This window comes from Topomyia yanbarensis, chromosome 2 (assembly GCF_030247195.1).
Source record: "Topomyia yanbarensis strain Yona2022 chromosome 2, ASM3024719v1, whole genome shotgun sequence".
Taxonomy (NCBI): Eukaryota; Metazoa; Arthropoda; class Insecta; order Diptera; family Culicidae; genus Topomyia; species Topomyia yanbarensis.
Window position 1 is genome coordinate 4,100,436 of NC_080671.1, and position 25,716 is coordinate 4,126,151.

A 25,716-nucleotide genomic window follows, 5' to 3' on the forward strand; every position below is an offset into this window, starting at 1 on the left:
TTCTCGTGTAGGGGAGAGGGGGTAACAGTGAAGCACATTTTTCTACGATTTAATTTTGATGATAATACATGTTATTTGTGTAGCCAGAAGTGGTACATGGTTCCACTCTGCTGTTATATTAAATATATTTTTTTCCAGCTAGTAAAATTCACGGAAAATAACTTTTTTTAGATAATAAACAGTCGGTGCTAAACGTCACCAGTGTACCCCATGGGTAGGAACTATGAAACACGACGTCGTCTATAGTGGAATATTCTACCTGTAAATTGCATTCTTTAAACATTAGGAACTAATATACTAACGATTCTAATTGAATTTATATTAAGGCAAAATTCGTTCGTTTTCGAAATAAGGCACTATATCATCGCGTAACATCGGACCACCATATATGCATACCCAACAAACAATTAAAGCTGAACAAGCTGTTAATCCGAGAGAATAAGCTGATCAAGAACTGTTTAAGCTTTTATCCAGCTAAATTGTTTGTTGGGTATACACTACAATCCTGTAAGATGAGATAATTTTTACAAAATTGGCCTGAATCGATAGATTTTTCACTAGTTAAGTAGTGTTTACTGTGGAAAATCGGAACCCACTCACATTTTAAGATAGATCACAAAAACAAAACAAAATCACTGTTCCCCATATGTCATCATTCCACAGTTCAGGAATCAGTAGCGACTAGCTCAAATCGCATGTTCCCCATGTTGATCGGATATTTGTACCTTGCCGTGATTTGTCTTTTCACCATTTTCTGACGGGTTAGGGGTTAGGGATAAGGAAAACAAACGACACAGAGAACATAGACAATACGGAAGTATTCTTCAATCTCAAGGGAATAAAAGACACCCGAAGAGATATCAAATGATATGTATAAGCTAGCCAACTCTGACGAAAAAATCCGTACACCATACCGCAACGAAGCGAAATCGTTCACCATGCTCAGGGAAATAGTACGCATACTGTACGGATTTTTTCGTCAAAGTTGATCAGCTTAGATATGGATTTCCGTAATCAGATTCACAAAGATCGCAGGAATAATACTCAGCACACTAATAGTAGCCATGTGCTAAATGAGTTCGAAATTTACAGTTAGTGCCCTGACCATAATACTGCAATTGTTGTTGAAAAAATGCAGCAAATTTGGACTCACATCCATCAGAAAAGTCTTTGTTTCACCGCAAGTTTGCGAGCTATGCCAATGGTTGGCATGTTTGGATGCAGCCCAAGAGCGAATCTTGAGCTTTATCCAACTTATCGAAAGTGGTAGAACTGGTTCTGGACCAACTAAGTCAGTCGTAGCCAATTTGCCCGTCGTCCATTAATTTCCAGTTGAAGGTACCCACAGAAATGATGAGTTTTTCGATATGAGTTCGGCATGCGATTGCTAATTTTGATCTCGAATCTGCCAAACTAAATGCTTTCAAAGCAGCCTTACTGTCAGAGCAAAAACAGAGTCTTTTAATTTTTCTGTTGCAGTGCCGTGTGTACGCCACACAGAATGGCGAAGATTTCTGCTTGGAATACGGTACAATATCTACCAAGCGAATGAGATTGGTTTAATTTCATTTCACGACAATAGACACTGGCACCGGCTCGGTTGTCCAAAAAGGAACCGTCTCGCGAGGAGGGATTCTCACATTGAGAGTTTTAAAAGGAAAACTACGTGTGAGTGTAAGGTCACTGAGAGCAAGTGTATACTTATCCCAAGTAACCATTTGGGGCCACAGTCTCATGTGTTTAGATCTATTGGGTTACTGGTCCAGAGCCCAGTAACCTTAAGACGGTATGCACGCGAAAGTGCTTCTTGTTTCAGAAACACATATAGTGTTTTTATGTTCTAGAGCAGCAGTAGGTGTTGTCGAGAACGCACCAGTCATCGCCATAAAGACCATCCTCTGAAGATGGTTTAACTTTGATTGGATTGTCATGGCTTCTCCTTTCTGTCATCAAACAAGGCACCCGTGTTGTGTAGATCCACTGAATGTACTTGGGTTTTTGAGTCCCTAAGATTTGCCGAAAGTCCGTCTATATTGGCCGAAGGCCATGCAAGCTTTCTTAATTCTGAAATCGATGTGAGCTGTCCAATTAAGTTTTGAGTACCGCAACGAATTTAACTTGATCTGCGATAATAATTTCAGCGTCAAAAAACTGCAATGCACGAGCTGCGGTTGTAATACTTCGTTGCGTGAAAGGCACCATTGATGTTTTATTTGGATTAACTGATTGTTAAACATGAAGACACCATTGCTCAACAACACATAAGGCTTGTTGCATCAAATCAAAAAGTGTGTTAATGCAAATACCGGTGATCATTATGTGATAATCATCAGCGAAACCATACGTCGGAAACCCAAGCTCATCCAGTTTCCTCAACAAGCCATCGGCGACAAGGTTCCATGGAAGTGGTGACAGCATACCACCTTGAGGACATCCGCAGACACTCAGTTTCCTTATCTCTACTTGTCTTAACGATGAGCACGGATGCCGGTTGCTAAGCATTGCGTGTATCCAATTCATGATATATGAAGGTATTCCATGACCTCGTGTTGCTTCCAAAATCGATTCGAAAGACACGTTGTCAAAAGCACCTTCAATATCGAGAGAAACTCCTAATCTTGATTACTTTTGTGAAAAATCTTTTTCATTGTTGTAGACAACATTGTGCAACAGGGTGGTAGTCTTCCCCCGCTGATATGCATGTTGCATTGCAAGCAGCAAGTGCTCGCCTAAGCTAACATCCCGAATGCAGTGGTCGATTAAACGCTCCACTGATGTGAGTAGGGATGAGGTCATACTGATCGGTCTAAAGATCTTTGCCTCCCCATAAGTGACGCAGCCACCTTTGGGAATGGAGTTTACAGTTATCTCCCGCCAGGCTAATGGGATGCTTCCTGTTGCAAGACTACAAGTAGGAACTGTTTTCAAAATATCCTCTTTGAAGTAGAACTGGAATGATTCCATCTTTACCCGCAGACTTATACGAATCAAAACTTTCAATCGCCCATTTGATCGATTTGTTTGTCACAATTCTACAAGGTAACTTATTTACTAAAGTCGTTAAGATTTGAGACATTTGTACAGGGGCTTTTCCAACCGCTTCGCTCAAAGGATTGAAGGGCATTTCTGTATGCTTTTGTTTGTTTTATCCACGACCTCATCCAAGTCACTTGGAGATTCAATCGTTAGAAGATACCCATGGCACCTAGTCGCCACGCCTTCTTCGTAAGGGACCCAGTTCATAGATTTGGGATTACGATATGTGACGACATCTGGCGAGATGATTAAATGTTCAAAGACGATGTCCTCATGGTCGGATAACGACGGTTTGAGTTCGTTTGGTACAGGCAAGTTTGCCAACTGATGCCTAATACCGCCAGAGTAGAAAGTTACATCGATCACCTCAGCTCCACCAGATCGTGCAAATGTTGGGCGATTTCCTTCATTAAGTATTAGTATATTATTACTTCTTAAGTATTCCATTAAATGCCTCTAAAATTGATAACTGAGCAGCCCCAAATTATGTGGTGGGCATTTGCGTCACTGCCGATTATGAGAGGAAACCCATTTTTTCCACAGTATGATACAACCCTTTTGAAATCATCAGAAGGTGATGGTTCACTATGCGGCAAGTATGCCGAACAATAGACGTATTTCTTGTTTATGTTGCCAACAGTCATATTTACCGTGACAGCACAACTATCGCGAGTTGTGAGGTTGGATATAAGACACTATTCGCAAGTATACATGCACGAGGCATTTCACGTGGATTAGTCCTGCCATTTTTGTTGAAAGCTACGAAGACGGGGTTAAGTAGCTTTCCAACATAGAATATTGCTTTGTGGAAATACGGTTCTTGAATCAAAGCCATGGAAGCTTTTCCTTCCTGCACAAGGCGTTGCGGTACGTTTATACTGAAGATTAATTTTTGCTACTCTAACCATACTCGATCACAGCACTACACATTTCATCATCAGCACTTGTTGTACAGAAACTAGAAGATACCAAACAGGTTGTCTTATTATCGCTTATAGCGAACCACAAAAAGGGTTTTAGGAATATGACCATCATTTGAATTTGAAGATTTACAATGAAACAACCGTAAACTGTGTCAAAAATTCACTTAACACAGTGGGTCTTACACTCACGATACTCCGTGCGCGACTGGTATATTTTAGTCCTGCCAGCCATTTAGTGCTTGGCACAGAGAAACACCTTGACTTGAGTAGTCCTGTTTAGGTCGCCTCTTACGACTTGGGAGCAAGAATCCAGTGGATCAATTCTTGGTTGAGAAACTGCAATATATTTCGAAGCCTAGATACCATGGCACCCGGCGTGTTTTGTTCGGAGAAAATTAATAGACATACTGAATGGTATTTTTTCAACTATTTGGCCGAAAATAATTACAATGGCCTCTTATAAAATTTTCCAAATATTTACCACAAACGAAAAATATTGGAAAATATGTTTTTTCAAGAATGCCCCATAAGCTAAATTCTAAATAGTTTCTGTTTTTCGCTGTGTGCTGACATAATTAGTTCATTGCATCACGCGCAAGTAGACAGAACTCGATAGTTCATAGAAGAGAGACTATAATCTAGCAAATTGAGGATACCATGTTAATTTATTGTTGAAAAAAAAAATCCAGTATCTACCTGTTTCAAATTCGAAAAAAGTAGCGTCGCTAAAAAGTAACTGAATCTAAATGTTATTCATGTAGGCATGTAAAGTGTAAATTTTTCAGTTCCACAGAAACACAAGTGGCGCAGATATGTGGTCATGGTCGGTAAAGCAGGCTCCCTTCTTAAAGCTGCACTAAAGGTCGTGGAGTAAGCTCATCAATTATCACCGAGAAAACAACCCCATGCCGTACCGCGAGAATGGAAGTCTCCTCGATGCGATATCGGCAGGAGTTCCACAATATCACAAACTAGCCGACGCCTAACTTAGGGCAAAGCATTAAGGTAAACCTCTGGTTGAAATGTCACATGAGGTTTCTGGTGTTCATCAAAGAGGTGCAAACGTCTTGTTTGATCTCAAATTTATAAAAGCAGAAGCTGTTTGTTTCGGCTTCCGGCCAGAGCATCCCCGAGCTGATATATTATGTGGCCTCTTATGAGAAAATTTTAAACCTCTACAAGGGATTATATGAAAGTCACACTATTCCTGAGTCAATAACGTATAATGATTTGTCGTGGTGAATAGCCTAGCCTTTTCAGTATTTATTTCATCAATTTATCCACTCCAGTGCGATTGCCATTCAAAATATTCGCTCACTAGAGCAAGAGATCCTTGGAACAGGCAACTCCGTGCTTCAGTAGATCACAGCATGACAAAATCAAATCGATGATTACACCGTCGATCTCAACTTTATGAGCAGGCATATCGACGCGGCAATCCTTCATATAAGGCTTGTCGCAGCAATTTGCATGCTCCGACCTAGTTCAATGTGTATGATTTTAAACGGGAACTCGGAGTCTTCGACGACGAGCCATGTTCTACCATTTTGCATGGAACGCGGCGCAAAGTGATAATTTGTGGAATACGAAGGAAAAAAATATCAACTTAATCCACTTAGCAGTGAGTTGAGACATTTCTTACACATATCTCTGTTAAATCAATTATTAATTTGCAAAACTCATGCGAAGTTGGCACACAACAGATTCTAGTCCTGCACGAATAAAACCTTGAATAAGCTGAATACATTATAGAAAATTAATAAAACAAACGAAATAAAAAAATAAAGCGAAAAATGTTTTCAAATTCATAAAATGAATAGAACAATTATTATAAAGCAAATCAATGAAATACATAATTAGATTAGCTCATTAAATGGAAAATTAGGCAATGTTTCAAAATTAGTTTTTGATCAATAGAATACATTAAATTGATTCGAAATTGAATAAAACAAATAAGTGGAATGACTGAAATGAAAAAAATTAAAGAAATGAACTAAATGAATCAAATGAATCAAATAAATCCAAATGAATCCAAATGAATCCAAATGAATCCAAGTGAATCCAAATGAATCCAAATGAATCCAAATGAATCCAAATGAATCAAATAAATCAAATAAATCAAATGAATCTAATGAATCTAATGAATCTAATGAATCTAATGAATCTAATGAATCTAATGAATCTAATGAATCTAATGAATCTAATGAATCTAATGAATCTAATGAATCTAATGAATCTAATGAATCTAATGAATCTAATGAATCTAATGAATCTAATGAATATAATGAATCAAATTATCTCTAAACCTCCTCTTAAGTCTTTGGTACATCTACAAAATTAAAAGTCGAATTCGATCAATACCAACACAGCTGAATAACGTTATTGGAAATCTAAATATTTGCTCATAATAGCTATAATTTTCGTTTCTCATCAAACCTGCACATGAAAGATGCAATAGTAAGTACTTTATCTGCCATAGCGAAAGATTCAAGCAATGAGCGCACGACCGTCGGGATTCTTTCGAATAAACTCAGCACAATTTAACATTATTACACCCCCGAAGGCAACAAGTTCGATAGAAACATTAATGTTTTGTGTAAATATTTGTTCATTTCTGTATCGACTCGTGTCGATACCTTTCAGAGCTCACAGCCTGCTCCGTCCGTTGGTAATATGTACTCGGGCAAATATTGACGTTTGCAGTGAAAACTGGCGAAATATGTTCGAGCAAATATTTTAGCTCTCTTTCTCCGACGGTTGCGCTTTATTAACATTTCCTATCGACTGACAGAGAAAACTTACCGGTATGCCTCAAGCCGTAGCTATCGCAGTTCTCGTCCAGAATCCCGTCGTGTGTGATAGCGGCGGCTGCCGCCGTCCATAGGTCCCGTGGATGAGCATGCGGGTGGTGGTGGTGGTGATGCCGATATTCGCTACCCAGGCGATACTCGGTGTAGTAATCTGCGGGGAAGGGGATTCGAATTCGATTACGATATTGGTAATGAGGATACTCGATCAGCTTTGTTTGGTACTTTACCGTTGTTGTGATGAAACGGGTTCACATGGGGCAACGTGGTAACTGGCGCTGTGCCTGTTCCGGAACCGATTACGGGTGAAGATGCTATGGTTCGTTTGCTACTACTACTGCTACTAGTGGCGCTATCATTGGCGGTAACATTATTGCTGTTGTTCCCATGGTGAGGATGTTGTTGTTGTTGGTGAGGCTGATGGTCACTGCTACTGAGATGATGACTGTGGACATGGTTTTGCTGAAGCTGCTGATGCTGACTGTGATGGTGTAGATGGTGGGTGTGGTGATGCTGCAGAAGATAAGCAGCCGATGCCGGCGAAGATAGGGAGGTGGAGAGAAAGTCATTTGCTTGTGCTTCATCGCTGTTATTGTTGTTGTTGTTGATGCTGTTGCTGACTAGCAGGGAGCTACCGTTTGTTCGATTGTCACCCCCGCCGGCAGCGAGCACTACCGTCGTGGGGGAGGACTTTGACGAGGTCGGCGACGCGTCTAGGACTAAAGATGATGTGGCTGTGGTCTCCTGCTGTGCCCGGGATTTTTTTTACAGGCGAACATCATCCGATAGTAGAAGAAAGAGAAAAAGCAATTGCTCTGAGTTCAATCAAGTTTATCATTTATCAAAAGATGGTTTCTTTTCTGTGGCATATTGTCAGTTGAAAGGTTACCGCATCACCAGGTGGGTTCCCTGTGAGGGGTTAGACGGTCTGAGAATTTAATATTGCTATTAGCGAGTAGTCTATTAATTTTTCTGTTGATCTCGTAAAGTTTGACATGCTCTACTTTACTATTTAGATCATCTTGGAGGGGAGCCACGAGAACAGGCCGACCTTCATTTAATATTCGTAAACGCGTCAAGACCGTGATTTTACTCATGGTTGTGTCTACAGCTAGTCTTACGTTTTCTGTTTCTTGTTTATGCTTGAAAATTAAAGGACGTACGAACGATAAAATTGCGATAAGTCATAAATTTTTACATCGGTGATATGATAAAATAAGTAGAAACAACACGTTCTCGTTACTTAAACGCGTGATAGTTGCGGCCTCAGAAAATTGGCTCTTGTTTCGAATTATTACTGATCTGTTTTCTGAAACACAGTATTGGAAATAACAACAAGACCATTGTGACATTAGAAATTCCTTTTATGTCATCAACCTCTAAGTCATTATAAATATTTCGGCGGTCGCGTTTGTCTAGTACACACACATACCGTTTCAATAAGTATTATGGCTTTTTACATTTCTTACAAAATAAATGTGACGAATTTCGCGCCAAATCGTATTCAGAGTTGGCAGCACCCTCTCAGATTCTAATGAAACTTTCTGTACATGAAGACTTTGTCACAAAAAGCCACTTTGCATATTTTGTTTTTCCAAAAATGGTCTAGACTGTCTTTTGAAAAGGGTCAAACAATTTTTTTCAAATGGCTGTAGGCTAAAAATGACAAATCCTACAAAACAATGTTGTAGGAGTGGTTTTCACAAAATTAATCGAATTTTCGAATAAAAATATTGAAAAAAATCTTCATTGACTCCTACACTGAAAAAAATCGATTTAAAAAATTTAAAATCGATTTACAAAAAACCCCATTTTTGATTTGGATGAAATTTTGTTCCAAGATAGATAATTATGTTCCCTACCTATCGTCAAAAATACAAGTTGGGCACTTTTGAGGAAAAAAAGTTATTTGAAAAAACTTTTCCTTGTCCAAACTGATTTTTTTTCTTCAGTGTATTTTTATCGAAAACTAAACCAATGAAAGTCATAATTATCTCAGAATCCAATAACACTCAGTTTGTGGGAAGATATTGTCTAATTTAGCAACTAAGCATATTTTTATTAAGGGGTTAACTACTTTTTCATTTTTCATGGAATTGATTTTTTTTATTACTTTATCTGAAAGTACAACTCGTTGCGAATGGTTTCCCAAATTTTTATAAAGATCCAAGAAATAGATCGAAACTTACAGCGCTTCCAAGCGCGCTTCGTCTACCAATAGCAGCGGGAATTTGAAATTTTAAACTCGATTTTTTCGAAATGTCGTTTTACTAAAAATGGTTTTTCCGTGATCACGATTGCCGAAAAACTACTCAATTCAATTCTATTTTCAATTGATCGTAACTGATTCAAGATTGAATGCAACGCCCAATCCAAGGGATAAATACATTAACTCTTGAAAAAAATTCACTATAAACACATTATTTTGTCTTTGAAATGAACTTACATATTATTTTTGAAAAATAATTAATTTATTCACAATTTATTCACAAATTTTGTTCAATATCGAATTCTTTGAATCACGTAGATGTGTTTTCATACCCTGATATTCAAAATCGGTTTTGTTTTGCCTCTAAAACACCAGTAAAGCAATACTCTGTATAAAAAGGTCTCCTTTTATGTAGTGAAAATTGGTAAGCGAGGAATAAAAATACAAAATGTTTAATATCTCCGCCGCTCGTGAACGGATTTCGACAATCTATAGCTTGCTAGAAAGGTATTTTTATAAGCTTTTTATTTCTATATGTTTTGTGCAATCTGATTGCTTTGTTCGAAAGTTATTCGCTTAAAACCCGTTTTGTCTTGACAAGATTACCCATATCGCAGAAAGTAAACAACATATCGAAAAACAAAAATAATAGTGTCAAATGGTAACGTTAGGCCTTTCATTTGAAACTAGTTTCGTTAAGATCGATTGAGCCATTGCTGAGATAATTACATGACATTTTGTATATTGTCTCAATTTGTCGAGCTGAATCGATTAGTATATGAGACTCGGCCCTCCGGGCTTCGGAAAAAGTTTTCAAAATTTGAGCGAATACTATACATGACGAATTTCGCGCCAACTTTTTTACCATTTTTTTTCAAATGACTATAGTCTAAAAATGACAAATCCTACAAAAAAATATTGTTGGAGTGGTTTTTACAAAAGTAGTCAAATTTTCGAATAAATATATTTAAAAAAAATTTCATTGACTCCTACACTAAAAAAAATCGATTTTAAAAATTTAAAGTCGATTTGCAAAAAAAAACCCCACTTTTGATTTGGATGAAATTTTGTTTCAAGATAGATAATTATGTTTCCTACCTACCGTCAAAAATTCACGTTGGGCATTTTGATTTTTTTTTTCTTCAGTGTATTTTTATCGAAAACTAAACCAATGAAAGCCATGATCATCTCAGAATCCATTTTCCCAGCTGCTACTTGCCTGATACATGCAAAAAGTATCAGTAACGAATTTGGTATATATTCATAACAAACTTAAATGAAGACTGGAAGATTGGAAGATCGAAAGACTGGAAGATTGGAAGACTGGAAGACAAGAAGACTGGAAGACTTGAAGACTGCAGTTCATTTATTCCTCTCAAAACTGATAAATTTTATGAAACAATTGACAAACTTTTGTAAAATTTATTTTATGTCTGATGGAGCAGCAGCACAATACAAAAATAAGAAAAACTTTGCAAGCTTGTGCAGATTCCAGTCACAGTATGAGTTAAGGTTGGAGAGAGAATGGGCCAAAATCGAAAACGAAAAAAGCAGTTTTTTTCCACATAGAGTGTTAGATCTTCAAAAAAATCAATCAGCTGATGTAAAATGTTGTTACAGGACTGCTGATTGATTTTTATGAAGATCTAACACTCGGTGTAGAAAAAACTGTTTTTTTTTCGTTTTCGATGTTTGCCGATTCTCTCTCCAACATTAAGCGCAGAATGGCATTTTGTTGCAGCATCCCATGGAAAAGGACCCTGTGATGCTATTGCTGGCACTCTCAAGCGAATGGCAAAAAAGCTAGTCTTGCTCGCGACTATAGAAATACCATAACAAGTCCCCAAGAGTTATATAAGGGACGATCCATAAATGACGTAGCATTTTTTGAGTGATTTTTTACACCCCCTCCCCCATCGTAGCATTTCGTCACAAACCTCTAAACACTCCCCCTGGTAATTACGTAGCTTGACGGTAATGCTCCCCCCCCCCTTGACCCGCAAATTAAAAAAAAAAAATAAAAACGATGTTAGTTATTCTCCTTTAATACAGCTACGAAGCATGATATGACCCCCTACCCCCTGTCGTCACACATCATCACAAAATACAAAACTCCACCCTCCCCCATATAATGCTACGTCGTTTATGAATGATCACTAACTGGACAGTTGAACAAACTTATAAAAAAATCACAAAATTAATTTTCTGCTACATATTTACAGAACATCACAACAAAATGTCAGAAGAACTCTAAGAGCTGTATAATAACGCCAAAACAATATCTGGGACTCAAAAATTCCACAGTTTTGTGCCTATTCCTGGGGGCAAAGTAGAGACGAAAAGGTATTCTAATTCAGAACAGAAGATGAACCAAAAATATTTTCCTTGTATAGAAATAATACAAAATAGCATGCATGAAGATAGTTTTAAGAGAAATGTAAAATATAAAAATAAATAAATAATTATGTAAAATTCAATACATAATGTTGTGGTAGGTATTTCTTTCTCTAATTCTTCCTCAGCACTATACAAGAAAATAAAAAAAGTAATAATGAAATATTTGTTTAACGACATAAACTCTTTTAAACGGGATTCTTGAATAAGGGATTACATACCTTTTAGCGACAAAAATGAGCATGAGCATGAGCATGATGACCGTACAATTCGTAGTTGTTACTCCGTGATTGACCAGAACAAGCGAAATTGCACAAAGAACCAACGAATGGAGCCTGGGAGTAGCTTCCCATCCTCAGTGTGCACGTTTCGAGAGTTTCAAATTTTGAAGTGTCAATAACGGCGCCGGCCACGTCCTTACAGTCATCGGGGAAGGAAAGGAATGTTAGTGTGATAACCGTTGTTATGGAGACCATGTATACTAGGGTGGGGCAAAGTGATCGTTTTTTCAGCACAGCACTTTTTTGGTTCCTTTTGGGGTCCCAAACAACTGTGCAAAATTTGGGGTCGATTGGTGTTGACTCGGCGTAGCGCATTGCGTTTAAAATTTGTATGGAGATTAGTATGGGAAAACCAACATTTTTCAATTTTTATTCTACAGACTACAATTCGTCCTTTAGTATGCAAACAAATAGATAGAAGTGTAGTCCAGGATATGCTGAACAACTTTGCCGAAGGATGTATGGTGTTAGAATGTCTCTAAGCCATGCTATAGCTGTTCAAAGTTCGATACATCGAATTAAATGCCAAAAATCATTTTTATTGACAACACTGCGGGTGTACCAATGGTATTTCATATGGCATTCCGAAATAACATTATATTTTTTAGTTTTACCACATTGGTATGTTTGAATGAATTATTCAAAAGCCTTAGATCAATTTCATGAGCATTGGTAGTTGAGCAATATGGCGTAGTGAGGGGTGAGGGGGGATACATCCTAACACCATACATCCTTCGGCAAAGTTGTTCAGCATATCCTGGACTATACTTCTATCTATTTGTTGGCACACTACAGGAAGAATTGTAGTCTGTAGAATTAAAAATGCAAAAATGTAGGTTTTCCCATACTAATCTCCATACAAATTTTAAACGCAATGCGCTACGCCGAGTCAATACCAATCGACCCCAAATTTTGCACAGTTGTTTGGGACCCCAAAACGAACCAAAAAAGTGCTGTGCTCGGTTGATGTGGCAATGATTACGTTTTTCCATATAACAATGCCCCACCCTAATGTATACCTCTGCATCTCCACGGTTTTCACGGAAATACATAGTTACATAAATCTGGATTCACTTTGGTAAGTGATACAACCTATGCGACTCTCAGAAGTGTTATAAGTTAATAATTGCTCTGGGCAGCCGGCTGCCGAGAATTTCAAGAAGATTTATCGTTTGTTGTATTAATTTAGGAATTCTAGGCTTAAAGATATGCACCTTAAGGGAAGGGAACTTTCAAGTTTCTTTACTCCGACAAAGGTCGAAAATCTTAGAACAATAATATAGAATATGATACGATTGTCTTAACTGTCCGAAGATATCTGTCGTAATGGAAAAGTTGTTACTTGATTGAATATTACTATCTTACTATCTTAGTATAATTATCGAGGTTAAATCGCGATATAAGCATATATACTTTCTTTATACAGTCATGATGAGCAAGCCGGCTCTTGTAACTATTATTCACGCGCGATGTTATGCTATCTCACGACGAACTCGCGCTGGGGTATGGCAATATTTGGTTTTTATTTTTCATGGTTCATCCCAAATGAAGAACCCTAATTTTAGGTATTGAAAGGTTCATTGAAAAGGGGCCGAGAGGTCGCTGCTGAGGGTCCGCGAAGCAAAATATTTTTTCCGAGTGGATATAAAAAATCATGTCTTGTTTCCTAACAGACTGAAAATGATATATTGATAGCAATGCTTAACCGTGGGAGTCCACAATATCGCAGGGTGATTTCTAAGGGGCCCGTGGAACGAGAATGGTTCAGAACCGCTGATATAGACTGATGCAGAGAATCCCTTCTCAATCCAATATTCCCAACGTTACTCTCAATGGAAGCAAACTACATCCCATCGAATTACAAAATTTTGGACTCTACTCTCTATACCCGCGAATCGTAGAAAAATGCAACCAAAAAGGAAAAAAACGTTTTGACAGTCCTTCTGGACGTAATTCCCGGCACCTCGCAAGACCGGGCGCAAAGAGTCTATAGAAAATCATATCCGCAGAAAACCGTTAACAAGAAAATACATAGGCAATACATGTAGCAACGGATTTTTTACACGACAGGCACAAGTCTATTTTTTTACTGAGATGGGACAAGTTGGTGCTGGACCTGTGGCCTTTGTCTGGCATGATCCATTCTCGTTGGTACGGATGTGTTCATGACTGGTTTGTGGATGAGTGCTCCTTCTTACAAGTGAATTGATCACTTCGCTTGGGTGGAGATATATGTGACTTCTGCTAGCTGTCGAGCTTGGGTATGTTAGCTGGTTCCAAGAAGGTGTGCAGGACTGGCACCTGCGAGAATGTTGATTGTTTCACTCGACCTTTGGTTCTTGGAAATAACAAATCGCTTCCTCGGTGTGATATGTTCTAGTTGAATGCTCAGTGGTTGAAATGTGCATTGGGTTCGAGCAGATTGAGTCGTTTGGAGGATTGGTGGTCTCCGAGAGCAGATGCGAATGACTCTGAAGTACCCAATAAAGGGAGATTGTATCTGTGGAACTTAAAAATATTGTCACTACCCTAGCATATTTTCCTAATATATTGTACATCATAAAAACTACCAATATCGACTATTCAGAACAGAGATTTTCAAATTCTGTTAAAAGATTGAGAGGAAATATAGAAGAGTGAATAAAGTATTTGCGAATAAGGGCCAATACTGCTGGCATCTTTTATCATATTTATTAATAGTCGAAGTCGATTGATCCGCTTCAGACCTATGAGACGAAAGAGAAGAATAGGAACAAGACAAAAGGCGGTTCTAATTCTAAATTGGTTTAGTATAGATATAGACGACTCAAACGCGCTGGCAGGAGAATACTTTTTAGAAGACAAATTAGAGGACATCACACTTTTTGAGACGCACATGCACAAAACTTTATCGTCCTCCTGAAGATCGGTGTTTAATTAGCAGATAATCGCCATTTCGTACGATTTTGCAAAGTTTGGCATAGGTTGCAGTCGTTAAAAAAACTAGATTCGCTAAGTGTAAAATAGCGAATTTTTCAACTTTTCAGAAAAGAATTTTTAATCAAGGTGCAGTTTTGGAAATTCTAAATGCAAAGAAGGGGTCTGTCAAAATTGCAAAATGGCAAATGCTGCCACTTTTCAGGAAAGAGTATTTAATTAAGCAAAAGCCAATCAATAGGCCGTTGAAAATTGACAATTTCTGACATTTCAATTGCGCAAGAGTGTCTTTGTATCAAAATGATTTTTTTACTTTTCACGAAAATTCTTTTAATGAGAAGATAACCATTTACATGAAGAAATCGCAAAAAATGACAATTTTGATATTGTTGTCCCAGAATCGAACAATGTTTCTTACCAAACTGTATATGACAGCATACTGTTCAAAATGTATAGTTTTCTTCGTTCAAAAAATGTTACAAAACCGAAAATCGGCTGAAAATGACAACGTAGCTAATTTTGTTGTGGCGAAGGTCCCAAAAAATGTTTTTTTTTGCTTTTTGCTTTCGTGTGTGCATTATTTTGTATCGCATTTGCTATACTAGTTCATTTTAAAAGTTCAAAATCACTGTAGCACAGTGTAATCTACAAAAAGTTGACAAACTCTAAATAGTTGAAACATTTTTCCATATTAACTATTGCTTTTCAACGAGCAATAACTTCTTTTAACGAATAAAAAAACTTACATTTTTGTAAAAAAAACTCCTCGAAAAATTGAAAAACTTGTGCATTTAAAATGTCCAACAGTATTCATTGTTAAATACCATAACCAAATAGCTGTTAATAAAAAAAATCAGATTTTTTTTGCACGTTTTCTCAAATAACACGGATTTTTTACACGTTTTTTTGCACGGAACGCATCTCCCGTGCAAAAAAAGAATTTGGTGTATTATGAGATAACTACAACTATTTTCAAATGTTCATACCCTCAAGATGAGAGGTGTATCCCTCCGAAACGTTGAACTATGGGTTGGCAGGCGGCCAAAATTCGAAAACTACATCAACTCCAATTTAATTCAGAGCTTAATCCAGAGCTTTTATATACACTATAATTAAGGAAATTCATGGCTATCTAAAAAAATATTTAACTTAATATAGATGTTTGAAGATGAAAATTTTAAGAAGAGACATTCCACATGCGTTATTTAAAATTTTCGTATCTGAATTGAATTTTATTTATTTATTTAAACTTCTTTCTTCATCTGACTTATAATGGTCTTAATGAAGGTGGAGGAGGAAAAGCTCATTTGAAGATGGATCTTCAAATGCGCGTAAAAACTTCACTATCTTTTAGCACACACATGGTTAACAAAGTTTCACATTACATTACATTTATCTTAACTAAATAACAATCAGTCTTAAAATAATTCTTCATTTTTATCTCATATGCTAAGTAAGTCGTATAAGCCTATCTCTAAAAACATCACTTGATACAGAAAAGTCGAAATATTCATAAACCTTATTAAATACATTGCACATTGCCCTAATGGGCTCGTTCTGGCCATATTCAGTACGTTGAAAGTCAAGTCTTAAAAAGTCTCGCAATCTTAAATATCTAAAGGGCACGTTAACATTAACCTGTGATAATATATCTGGGGCATCTATCTTACTAGTTAGAAGCTTTCCAATAAAAACAGCTCTAGATGTATTTCTTCTTTTGGCAAGGGTATCCATGTCTAGCAAACGGCAGCGATCGACATATGGTGGTAGCTCCAGTGGGTTTTGCCATGATAAAGATTTGAGATCGTAACGAATGAACCTAGCTTGTACTGCTTCAATTCTATTTGTCCAAACACCCGTATAAGGACTCCAGACGACAGCTGACGCTTCGAGAATAGAACGGACCAGAGAGAAGTACAGAGATCGCAAACAGTACGGATCGGTAAATTCTTTTGCGGTTCTTATGATTAACCCAAGGTTTCTATTTGCTTGGGATATAATGTTTGAATAATGATCTTTGAAGGTCAGCTGTGAATCCAGCAGCACGCCAAGGTCTCTTACAACTGACACTCTTTCGAGTGTACAAAATAATTTCATGCAATAATAGAAAGCATCTAAGTGTCGCTGTAGTCTTCTATAGAACGTATGATGAGAAATAGTTTCAGATCGTCAGCGTAAATTAGTTTGCATCCCGGCGGTAAAATAAAGCAAACATCATTGAAGCACAAGGCAAAAAGGAAGGGTCCGAAATTGCTTCCCTGGGGGACTCCCGACATGTTGATGAAGCTATATGACTCATGGTTTCCTAATTTTACTGATAAGGATCGGCCAACGAGATATGACTTGAGCCACTCCGTGAAGTTTCGAGATACACCAAGCCGCTCAATTTTCGCTAGCAGAAGAGAGTGATCGACGCGATCAAATGCCGCTTTGATATCCGTATAGATAGCATCTACTTGTGCCCCAGACTGTATATGTTTAATACAGTGCGAGGTAAACTGAGCTAAATTCGTAGTTGTGGATCTAGCCGGGAAGAAGCCATGTTGTTCTGATGATGTGTACGTTTTAGTTGCTCTGAATAGTACATTTCCTACTAGAATCTCGAATAGTTTCGATCCTGCGCAAAGAGAGGTGATGCCACGATAGTTTGCCACATCCTGTTTATCACCTTTTTTAAAAACGGGAAACATGACCGATTTCTTCCAACACAGCGGAAACACTGCTTGGGAAAGCGATTGATTGAAGACTAATTTCAACGGAGCACACAGTGTGCTTGCACATTTCTTCAGGATTATAGCAGGAATCCCATCTGGTCCAGCTGAAGTTGATGACTTCATTTTTCCAATAGCCGCAAGAATATCTTCGTCGGAAAAGCTAATGTTACTTAGGTTCAACACATCACATGGAACATCGCGAATACCGCGTTCAATTTCATTTGGGGCGGCCGAAGCCTTTTTAAATACACTTGAAAAATGCTTCGCAAACAGATCGCAGATATCACGAGGTGTGTTTTCAGATTCATCTGCCAGAAACATACTGGAAGGAAGTCCATTCTCCTTGAGCTTTCCATTTACAAAAGACCAAAAGCTTTTTGGATTCCGTTTAAGATTGGATCGAGTTTTTAAAACATGTCTGGAATAGAGAAAGCGGTTGTACGATTTATAATTGCTGCTGGCGATAATAAACTCCTGATTTGTGAATGGGTTTCGTCGGCTTGAATAATGGCGGAGTGCTGCTGCTACCCCTCTGTGATCAGTACAAGGCATTACCCGTGGTTGCAGGTGGGCTTAAATATTAATGAATGTATTGATCAGCTAACTTTCATATTATTGCTGTTAATGAAGAGCTAAAATAGTGTTGGGCGGACCCGTAAACAGAAACATTTACACGCATTCGACGGGAGCAAAGAAGCTTTAACCTGATCTGATGGTTTGATGGTAGAATGGTACATCTCACTCATTCCAGACCTTAAGGAGGAAGCGAGAGTTTTCCTCCAAGTTAAACAGGTAGGCAATTCACTCTGTCATTCAATGTTTCAATAGCTAGGCACCTGTGATAGAAAGTTATAAACTGTGCAAAAATTGGAGAACGAGAAGCGTGTAGATGCACGTTCTGATAATGCTGTAAGAATAAGGGCGGATCCAGAAAAAAAACATCAGTGGGGTCTGCAAATTTCGATTTTTGAAATGAACATTGTACAATTCATATTACGTAACAACCTTATTTAATTTAAATCAGTTTTAGTAGTCAAATTTAGTTTGGAATCATTTGGAGTTTGAAACTAATATAAAATTGTACCTAATTTAAGAGTTAACATGTTAAAAAAATCAGAAGGAGGCGGGGTTCGGACTCTCAGGATCTCTCCCGCTGGATCCGCCGGTTCTGCTTTTGGATTGTTTTTGAAAAATGTTATATTTTTGGTTCAATTCCAATACCAAATATCATTTTATTTATCGAAGGCTTCCCATAGAAGACCTATTTCAAGCTGAATTAATTTCCGATTTTGAATTTTTGCTTTGGTATGTTCAGATGAATTAATCAAACATATTTGGTAATTTTGTAGGTGGAAATAAAGTTTCAACAATTTTAAAGTTCTAGCACAATACTTCCTTGGGAAAAAACATTGAACACTTCATTGGCTATATTTTAATGTTGTACACTTCAGACATATCGGTGGTATCTGGAAATGAATGTACAAAATAATTTCATGCAAATTTCAAACACAATATGTGATACCAGGCCCTATCCAATTGATGCCAAGTTTTGCATTAATATTTTGGACACAAGAAGGAAGTTAAGTATTAAGTATTAAGAATTTCTAATAAGGCTTGTTGCGGTAACTTTTAAATCTTTTCCTCGATTTGCAAAATATTCTCCGGGATTTTACTTTCAGCTAAACCATTTTTTTCGATATTTTGAAAAGAATGAAGATGTTGTAACTACTTAAAGAAAATTGAAATGGTTTACTTCTCAAATTTCACATCGCAGATTTTCCGTAACATCATGAGATGTTAATCACCGCAGCTTTGCTCCGCTCTAGCCTAATTTAAATTAATTTTATAATAGATATGATACCATGCCATTTTCAGACTGGCAGCTTTTCCAATATTCCACAGCAAAGCTAGAATGTTACCGTTTCAACCAATACGTTCGTCTGTTGTCTCATGTCCCCCTTCTTCTAACCTGTCTAGTAACACTAACTTGCCATCTACAAGTAGCACATCTTATCCTCAATGAAAACTTGATTACCTAATGGCATTATTGTCCACAGCCTGCCGTCGATAAATCGTTGAATCGGTCACTCTCCCGGCGGGAATATACACTTTGCGTTGACTTATTCAGTCGATATAGTGTCAAGTGAATGACAAAATTTTAGCACATCATCATCGAAACCAGCAGGGAAGCTCAGTCATTCTAGAAGTGTGAATCCTAGCCAGGACAAAGGAAGCAACAATTCACACCTACACAACGTTGGCTCAAAGGACACCCTCCCCACCCCTCTCTCTCTGATAGATATGTAATTGTTCCGGTAAACATAATTGGCCACGGTGTTGGGTCGTCGAACGGCTAACTTTCATGCCCTTGTATGTTTACCCAACCGGTAGCACCGGGAAGCATGATGACAATGTGTAAAACAATATGTGATGTCTTCGTTTTCCTCCTTTTGTTGACACAAACTCATTAGGTAATTGCCCTGTTGATGACAATTTTAGCCACTGAGCGAAATAGACTGATGACTTTATTTTTATTTTTCCAGCTTTAATATCTAGTAGGTACCTATCTATAGCAGCAGCTATTCAAGCTGACGGGTTGCGAAGATTTCTCGATATCGATCACACTTTTTCCACTACTGCGTCGATAACGCGGAAAAGGCCGCGACATCGAGAGGAGTGTAGGTAACTAAGGTTAAACACAATTTCCGCCGGAGGTGAGCGCACGATTTCCGTCGCAAGATTGATTTTGTCTCGGTAGTTCTCAGCACGGTTTAGCGGGGTTTTCTTACGCGAGGCAGAGATTTCAACTTTGTAGCAGCGAAGATTTAATACTAGAGGGAGGTGATTTTGTTTTAATCTATGAGTCAAGATTCAAAGAATACATATAAGTAAAAGTTTAACATTTCATTTTCATATGCACGATTATACCTACTACAGCGTATTAATGTGAGTTTCAAACAATGGTCGAAAACTATCTTTTAGCTTATCTTCGTAGCACGAATATCATAAAAATTGTTTGTAATCATATGCTATATTCGCAATTTAAAATTAAATATCGTAGCATTTTCGAGGTTTTTATGGCTCATTGGTGACAGAAAAGCTATTTTTTAAACTTTTTTGACGATTCAGTGCGTTAAATAAACTAATTTCTATCTAATAATGCAATAAACAGTATTTTCCTAAATTTTCATTGCGAAATATGAAAAACTGTGCGAATGACAGTGAATATTTGGAAAATTACGACATAACCCAAAATCTATTGGGCTGTTTTGATATTTTACACAGTTCTTCTTCACATAATTTTTCAGATATACAGGGTGTTTGGTTCCTGATTAAGAATCTCTCGAGGGGTGATTGGCTGTTATACTTGGAGAAAAAAATCGTTCTACCCATACCATCAAATCTCAACCGTTACAGAGTCATTGAACTTTTTGTGTAAAAAACTTATTTATCTTAAAATACCTCTAACTCGAAAAATATACTTTTTAATTTAAATCTTTTAGTTCCAATGGGAAGGTGAGAAAATTTTCTATTGATTAGTATTCTCATATCTTTCAGTTAATTAGTTTTAATTACCTTTTAGTTGTAAAGTAGTTCAAAGTTAGTGTTTTTGATGAGGTTTTTGTTAATTTTCTCAAAATAATGAATTATGATTATAGCAATATCCATTATCCAAAAGATGGGTTTGAGGACGATTTATAATTTGTTCTTCAACATGATATTCCTATCTCTTCTCGTTTTCTTGTAATTTCACTTCTAAACTTTTCCTGTAATTGACTTGCAAGTCCTTAAAAGACTCTAATCTATAAAATATGCTTTATATCGCCATTACCAAAGCTTCATTGGAAAGCTGAGAAAAATTTCTTTCGATGTACGTATAGATATGTTTTAGTTAAGTGTACTAAATGACTTTTTACTAGTAAAATATCTCAAAATTTGCGTTTTTGGAGAGTTTTGTAATTATTCTAATTATTAATCAACGAAATTTATCGTCATTATTATTCATTTGGTGCCCCTTTATATTCTCTAAAACTTGTTATTTGACACTTTATCCCTATCGCTTTTCATTTCGCTGAAATTTAATAGTTAACACAGTATGACCTCATCACAAATGTAGTGGGTACGAAATCGTTGGTTTTTGCATATGGAACGAGAAGATCAAAATGATTTTGCTTCGAAACTAAAAGAGATAATTGAACGGAGTCAAAGGAAGAATTGTAGAACTTGCTGAGATGCATTAATTCCATGATAAAAATGGCGAAGTTTATTATTTACTATCTTAAAAAAAACGAAAATGCTAATAATATCATTAACTTTAAACTAATTAACTTTTAAAAGAATACTAAATTCACTTAACTGAAAGGTATTAATACATTTTTCTCTGCAAAATTTTCCTGGCTTTCGAATAAAAATAAGAAAAGGTACAATAAGTGCCATACTTTTTCAATAAGAGCTAATATTAGTGAATATGAGATAAAAATATCCAAGTTCAATAACCCAAACACATGAAAACAAGACAAGATAAGTGTATTATGTCAAAGAACAAATTATACAACTCTTCAAGACTAAAAATTTGAATTATTAAAATGGTGATGTTAACTATTAGGATTTTCGCGAAATGAACGAAAAATCGATCAAAATTGTTAAATTTTAAATAAATTACTGTGAAAAGGTTACTTAACCTCATTAGCTGAAACATTTGAGGACATTTTTCAATGGAAAATTATCTCACCTATCCAATGAATCCAAAAGATTTGAAATACAAAGTATTTTTTTTTAGTTAGAGCTTTAGTTTTTAGTTGTTGTTCTTATGATTGCGCATCCACAGGAGTATACCGTTCAGTGATTAATTCACCTGTAAGTGATATACAAAAATTAATTTCCGAACTAATTAAGATAGAGAATTTGTGTCTTCGGCAAAGTTGTAGCAAATATTACTACAAAAGAAATTGCTGAAGACACCATATATCTAGCTTTAATAGTTTACAAGTTATGGAGCATATTATATGGAAGACTCCTTAAAATTAGTTTTTTCATGATAACTTTTTTAGACATTCTCCTATCTATAGTTATGTTGAAATCGGACTATTATCAAAAGAGATATTTAACATTAAATGCGGACGAAAGATATTTATCATTTCCCATAGCCAGAAATAAGACCAAAAACTAATGTATTATTAGCGCCAAAACGGATAATTTTAGGTTAATAGTATCTTCGGAGAATTTAAAGTATACAATATGCCCTTTTATTTGATATTGTGATTTTACTGATTAATTCCTCTAAAAGTGGTGTTTTTTCATAAATTTTCTTGGAAGTGGTTGTATTGAAATAATGCCTTCAGCAAATTTGTAGCACTTACTTTTGCGAATTACTTTACTGAAGACATCAAATACATATTTCGAATACTTTAAAAGTTATGGCTTGTTGTTTGTGGATTACCCTTTGTCGCCTATTTATTGTTCACTACAGTAATAATCTATTTAAATGAGCCAAATATTATTTCGATAAAACGAATTTCGTATTTCATTTTTCTATCTACAACCGCTAGAATAACCACCGAACAGTTCCAAGTTGTCTAGATGGAACTTGATCACTTATCGGTGCAAAAATTTTCATTTGCACGAACCTTCTGACTTATAACCATCGGATCGATCTGAAACATATCTCGGAAAATGAAAAGTGAAATGAATAACTCCAAGCAGTGGTGTAGCCAAGAGGATGCTTTGGGGTTTAACCACACTCCCGCCCCCTCATCCAAAAAATTGGAATGAGGTTAAAAATTTATTGATGCTGACTGATTTAATTCAATATTCCAATGATAATGATCTGATCAGTACATTGATAACCTATTGTTTGAAACATCTTGAGAACCTTTGCAAAATTGTGGGAATCGGATCGCATGATCTGTAGTTGATCTATTGATCTTGATCTCACAGACGAAAACGTTATAGAATTAATAACTAGAAAACCACCTTCCAAAAGTAGCGGAATTTAAGAAAAATGGCGTTTTCAATTCCGCCAATTTCGCAGGTTTAGTATCTTCGATGAATTTTACAAATGTTAAACAGCACATCATTTGATAAAATAATTTTGGCGTTATAACCTCCAAGAATTATTTATGGCTAATTAGCTTTGCAAACAAATTTAGTTCCAGACTTAATGTTTTCAGTAAAATTTTGGGGAGTGCTCTTACATTTTGTTGAAGACATGAAGGCTCCATGTGTTCAAGGTATTAACATATTTTAGGCTATTTATATTTAATTTTAAATTAAATTATTATGATTTTACTGTTTATGATAAATCTCTTCTATTGTTTATAAATAAAATTTACATTTTATCCAATGCTTGAGTTTGTGAAGCTCACAATAGAATGTTATTTTAGAAACAACTAGATTAAGGAACACTTTGTAAATATCATTTTATAACTCGATATATTTCATATACGTAGTATTCATGCCTACAATAAAGTTGTTTTAAATGAAAGTCTCAACAAATTCGCTAAAGACAGGAACTCTGTTACAATTTTTTGAAAAACTAATTCTCCATAATTTTAAAACTTTAAAGATGGCGGTTTCGTCATCGTGTTTCGGTCCAAGCATAAGGACAGAAAGTTAGATTTTCACCAAATCTTCACCAAACCGCATTTCTGACTACGCCGCTGACTCCAAGTAAGTAGAAACAAAGTCGTTCTACACTCGTCCACAGGGAACTTCTTCGAATACTGCCTATCTATTATAATACATTGAAGACCCGATTTGATCAGCCCCCAATTTTATCAGCCGCATATGAAAATATATTTGATGGGCTCTAGCAGACAAACAAGGCTGAACTTGAGTTAATCCTTTCTTGACATGTTTTCCTTATCTTAAAGATGCAAATATGCAAAAATAAAAAAATCATTTTTTTTTAAATTTTTGCGCTAGAAGACTGTATTAAATAATCAGAAATAGTTATTAGACTACATCAAGGGAAGGGAAGAATATTTGAACAGCTTCAGTTTATTATGAAGGAAAAAAATGTTGCGATTTAGTCTATGTCCCTATTTTGTCAGCCTAAAATAGACCATGGAGATGATAAGAACGGGTCTTTACTATATTTATTATTCACAGTAATAGGTACATCCCATTTTCTGAGGATATTTTCTTTCAATTGCATCGAACTACAGGTATACCTCGATAGTACGTACCCTCGATAGTACGTACATTTTACCTCGATAGTACGTACATCTACCGAAAAAAATTGTTTTCGTTTGATTTTGTAAACTTCAACAAAATGCGATACATTTTATAGCAGTTTTACGAGTTTCATGTTACTTCTGCACACTTTAGAGAGGTTTTGTCAAGAGTTCTATGCTACTTAGAGTAGTTCTGCAAACTCTAGCAAAGTATTCCATAGTTTAAGTAAACCACAAATGTATCATGAAAATTTATCAAGTATGAAAAGAATCCTACATGTTTTAAGGACGTGCTACAAGTATCTTGAAAGTCTTATATATTTCGGGAGCTTGCTAAACTTACAAGGAGATTCTTAGAACTTTAGACAATTTGTACGAAGTTCTGATCATTCATAGCTTTTTTGTCAAACTTCAGAGAATCTCAATTATCGTTAAGGTTGGCACTTCGAAGGTTGTATAAAATTTTGGAAATTATTTCAAACTTCAGAAAATTTTTGTGCTCTCAAACAATTTCTTTAAACAATAGAGTGTTTACGCACATTTTACAAAACTCGGAGTAATTCTGCGAACCTCAAAAAATCCTTCAACCTTGAATGAAATCTTTAGAATGTCTGGAAAGTTTACGAAGCTTCAAGAATATTTAAAAGAATTCTGGAAGATCTTTCAAACATCAAGGAGTGTCTGGTAGTTTTAAAAACTCACAGTTAACTTCAATGAAGTAAAACTAACAAAATTAAGAAAGTCTGACCGAAAGCTTTTGCATGCCTTTATGTACGGTATGTTCCTAAAGTATCAGAGAAGTATTATTAACTTCTAGATAACCTGTAAAATTTAGAGAATTTTTCCGAACATCAAACAAGATTTTAGCAACTTTGTAGGTAATAAAAATGATAAAAAAAAATTTTGCTTATTGATTTTCAAATAATATGTACATAAAATGTGAGTGCATCATTACACATTGTTTTGAATGGAATGGATGAGATTCGGATCAAGCACTCTTTTGTGAATCCTATGCTCTTTTGTGAATCCTATGCTAGTGATTAAAAAAGTATTCAAAATATTGGCGTGGTTCAAGGGAACACGGAACAATGGTTTATATAAGCTTATATGTTGTCATAATTTATATTTGAAATCAAATCGTCTTTGTAAATATATTTAAATATACATTTTGCGACCAAAAATATAAGCAATAGAAAACAATATGTAATCCTTTTCGGAGAAGAATTGTTAATGACATAGCACGCAAGGAAATGCTACCAAA

The 25,716-nt window shown here is 36.1% G+C and overlaps 1 protein-coding gene across 3 annotated transcripts in view; it reads right to left on the reverse strand.

Annotated features, from left to right (window-relative positions):
* Positions 1 to 25,716, reverse strand: part of LOC131678280 (ETV5-related protein Ets96B-like) — a 74,675-nt gene that overhangs the window by 41,762 nt on the left and 7,197 nt on the right. For 2 of the 3 annotated variants that reach the window (XM_058958316.1, XM_058958318.1), the window contains exons 2-3: positions 6,997 to 7,513; positions 6,762 to 6,920 (exon numbers count right to left, since the gene is read on the reverse strand). In XM_058958316.1, the coding sequence (XP_058814299.1) occupies positions 6,762 to 6,920; positions 6,997 to 7,513 (676 nt within the window). The remainder of the gene's footprint in view (positions 1 to 6,761; positions 6,921 to 6,996; positions 7,514 to 25,716) is intronic. The other variant, XM_058958317.1, reaches the window with a different exon arrangement.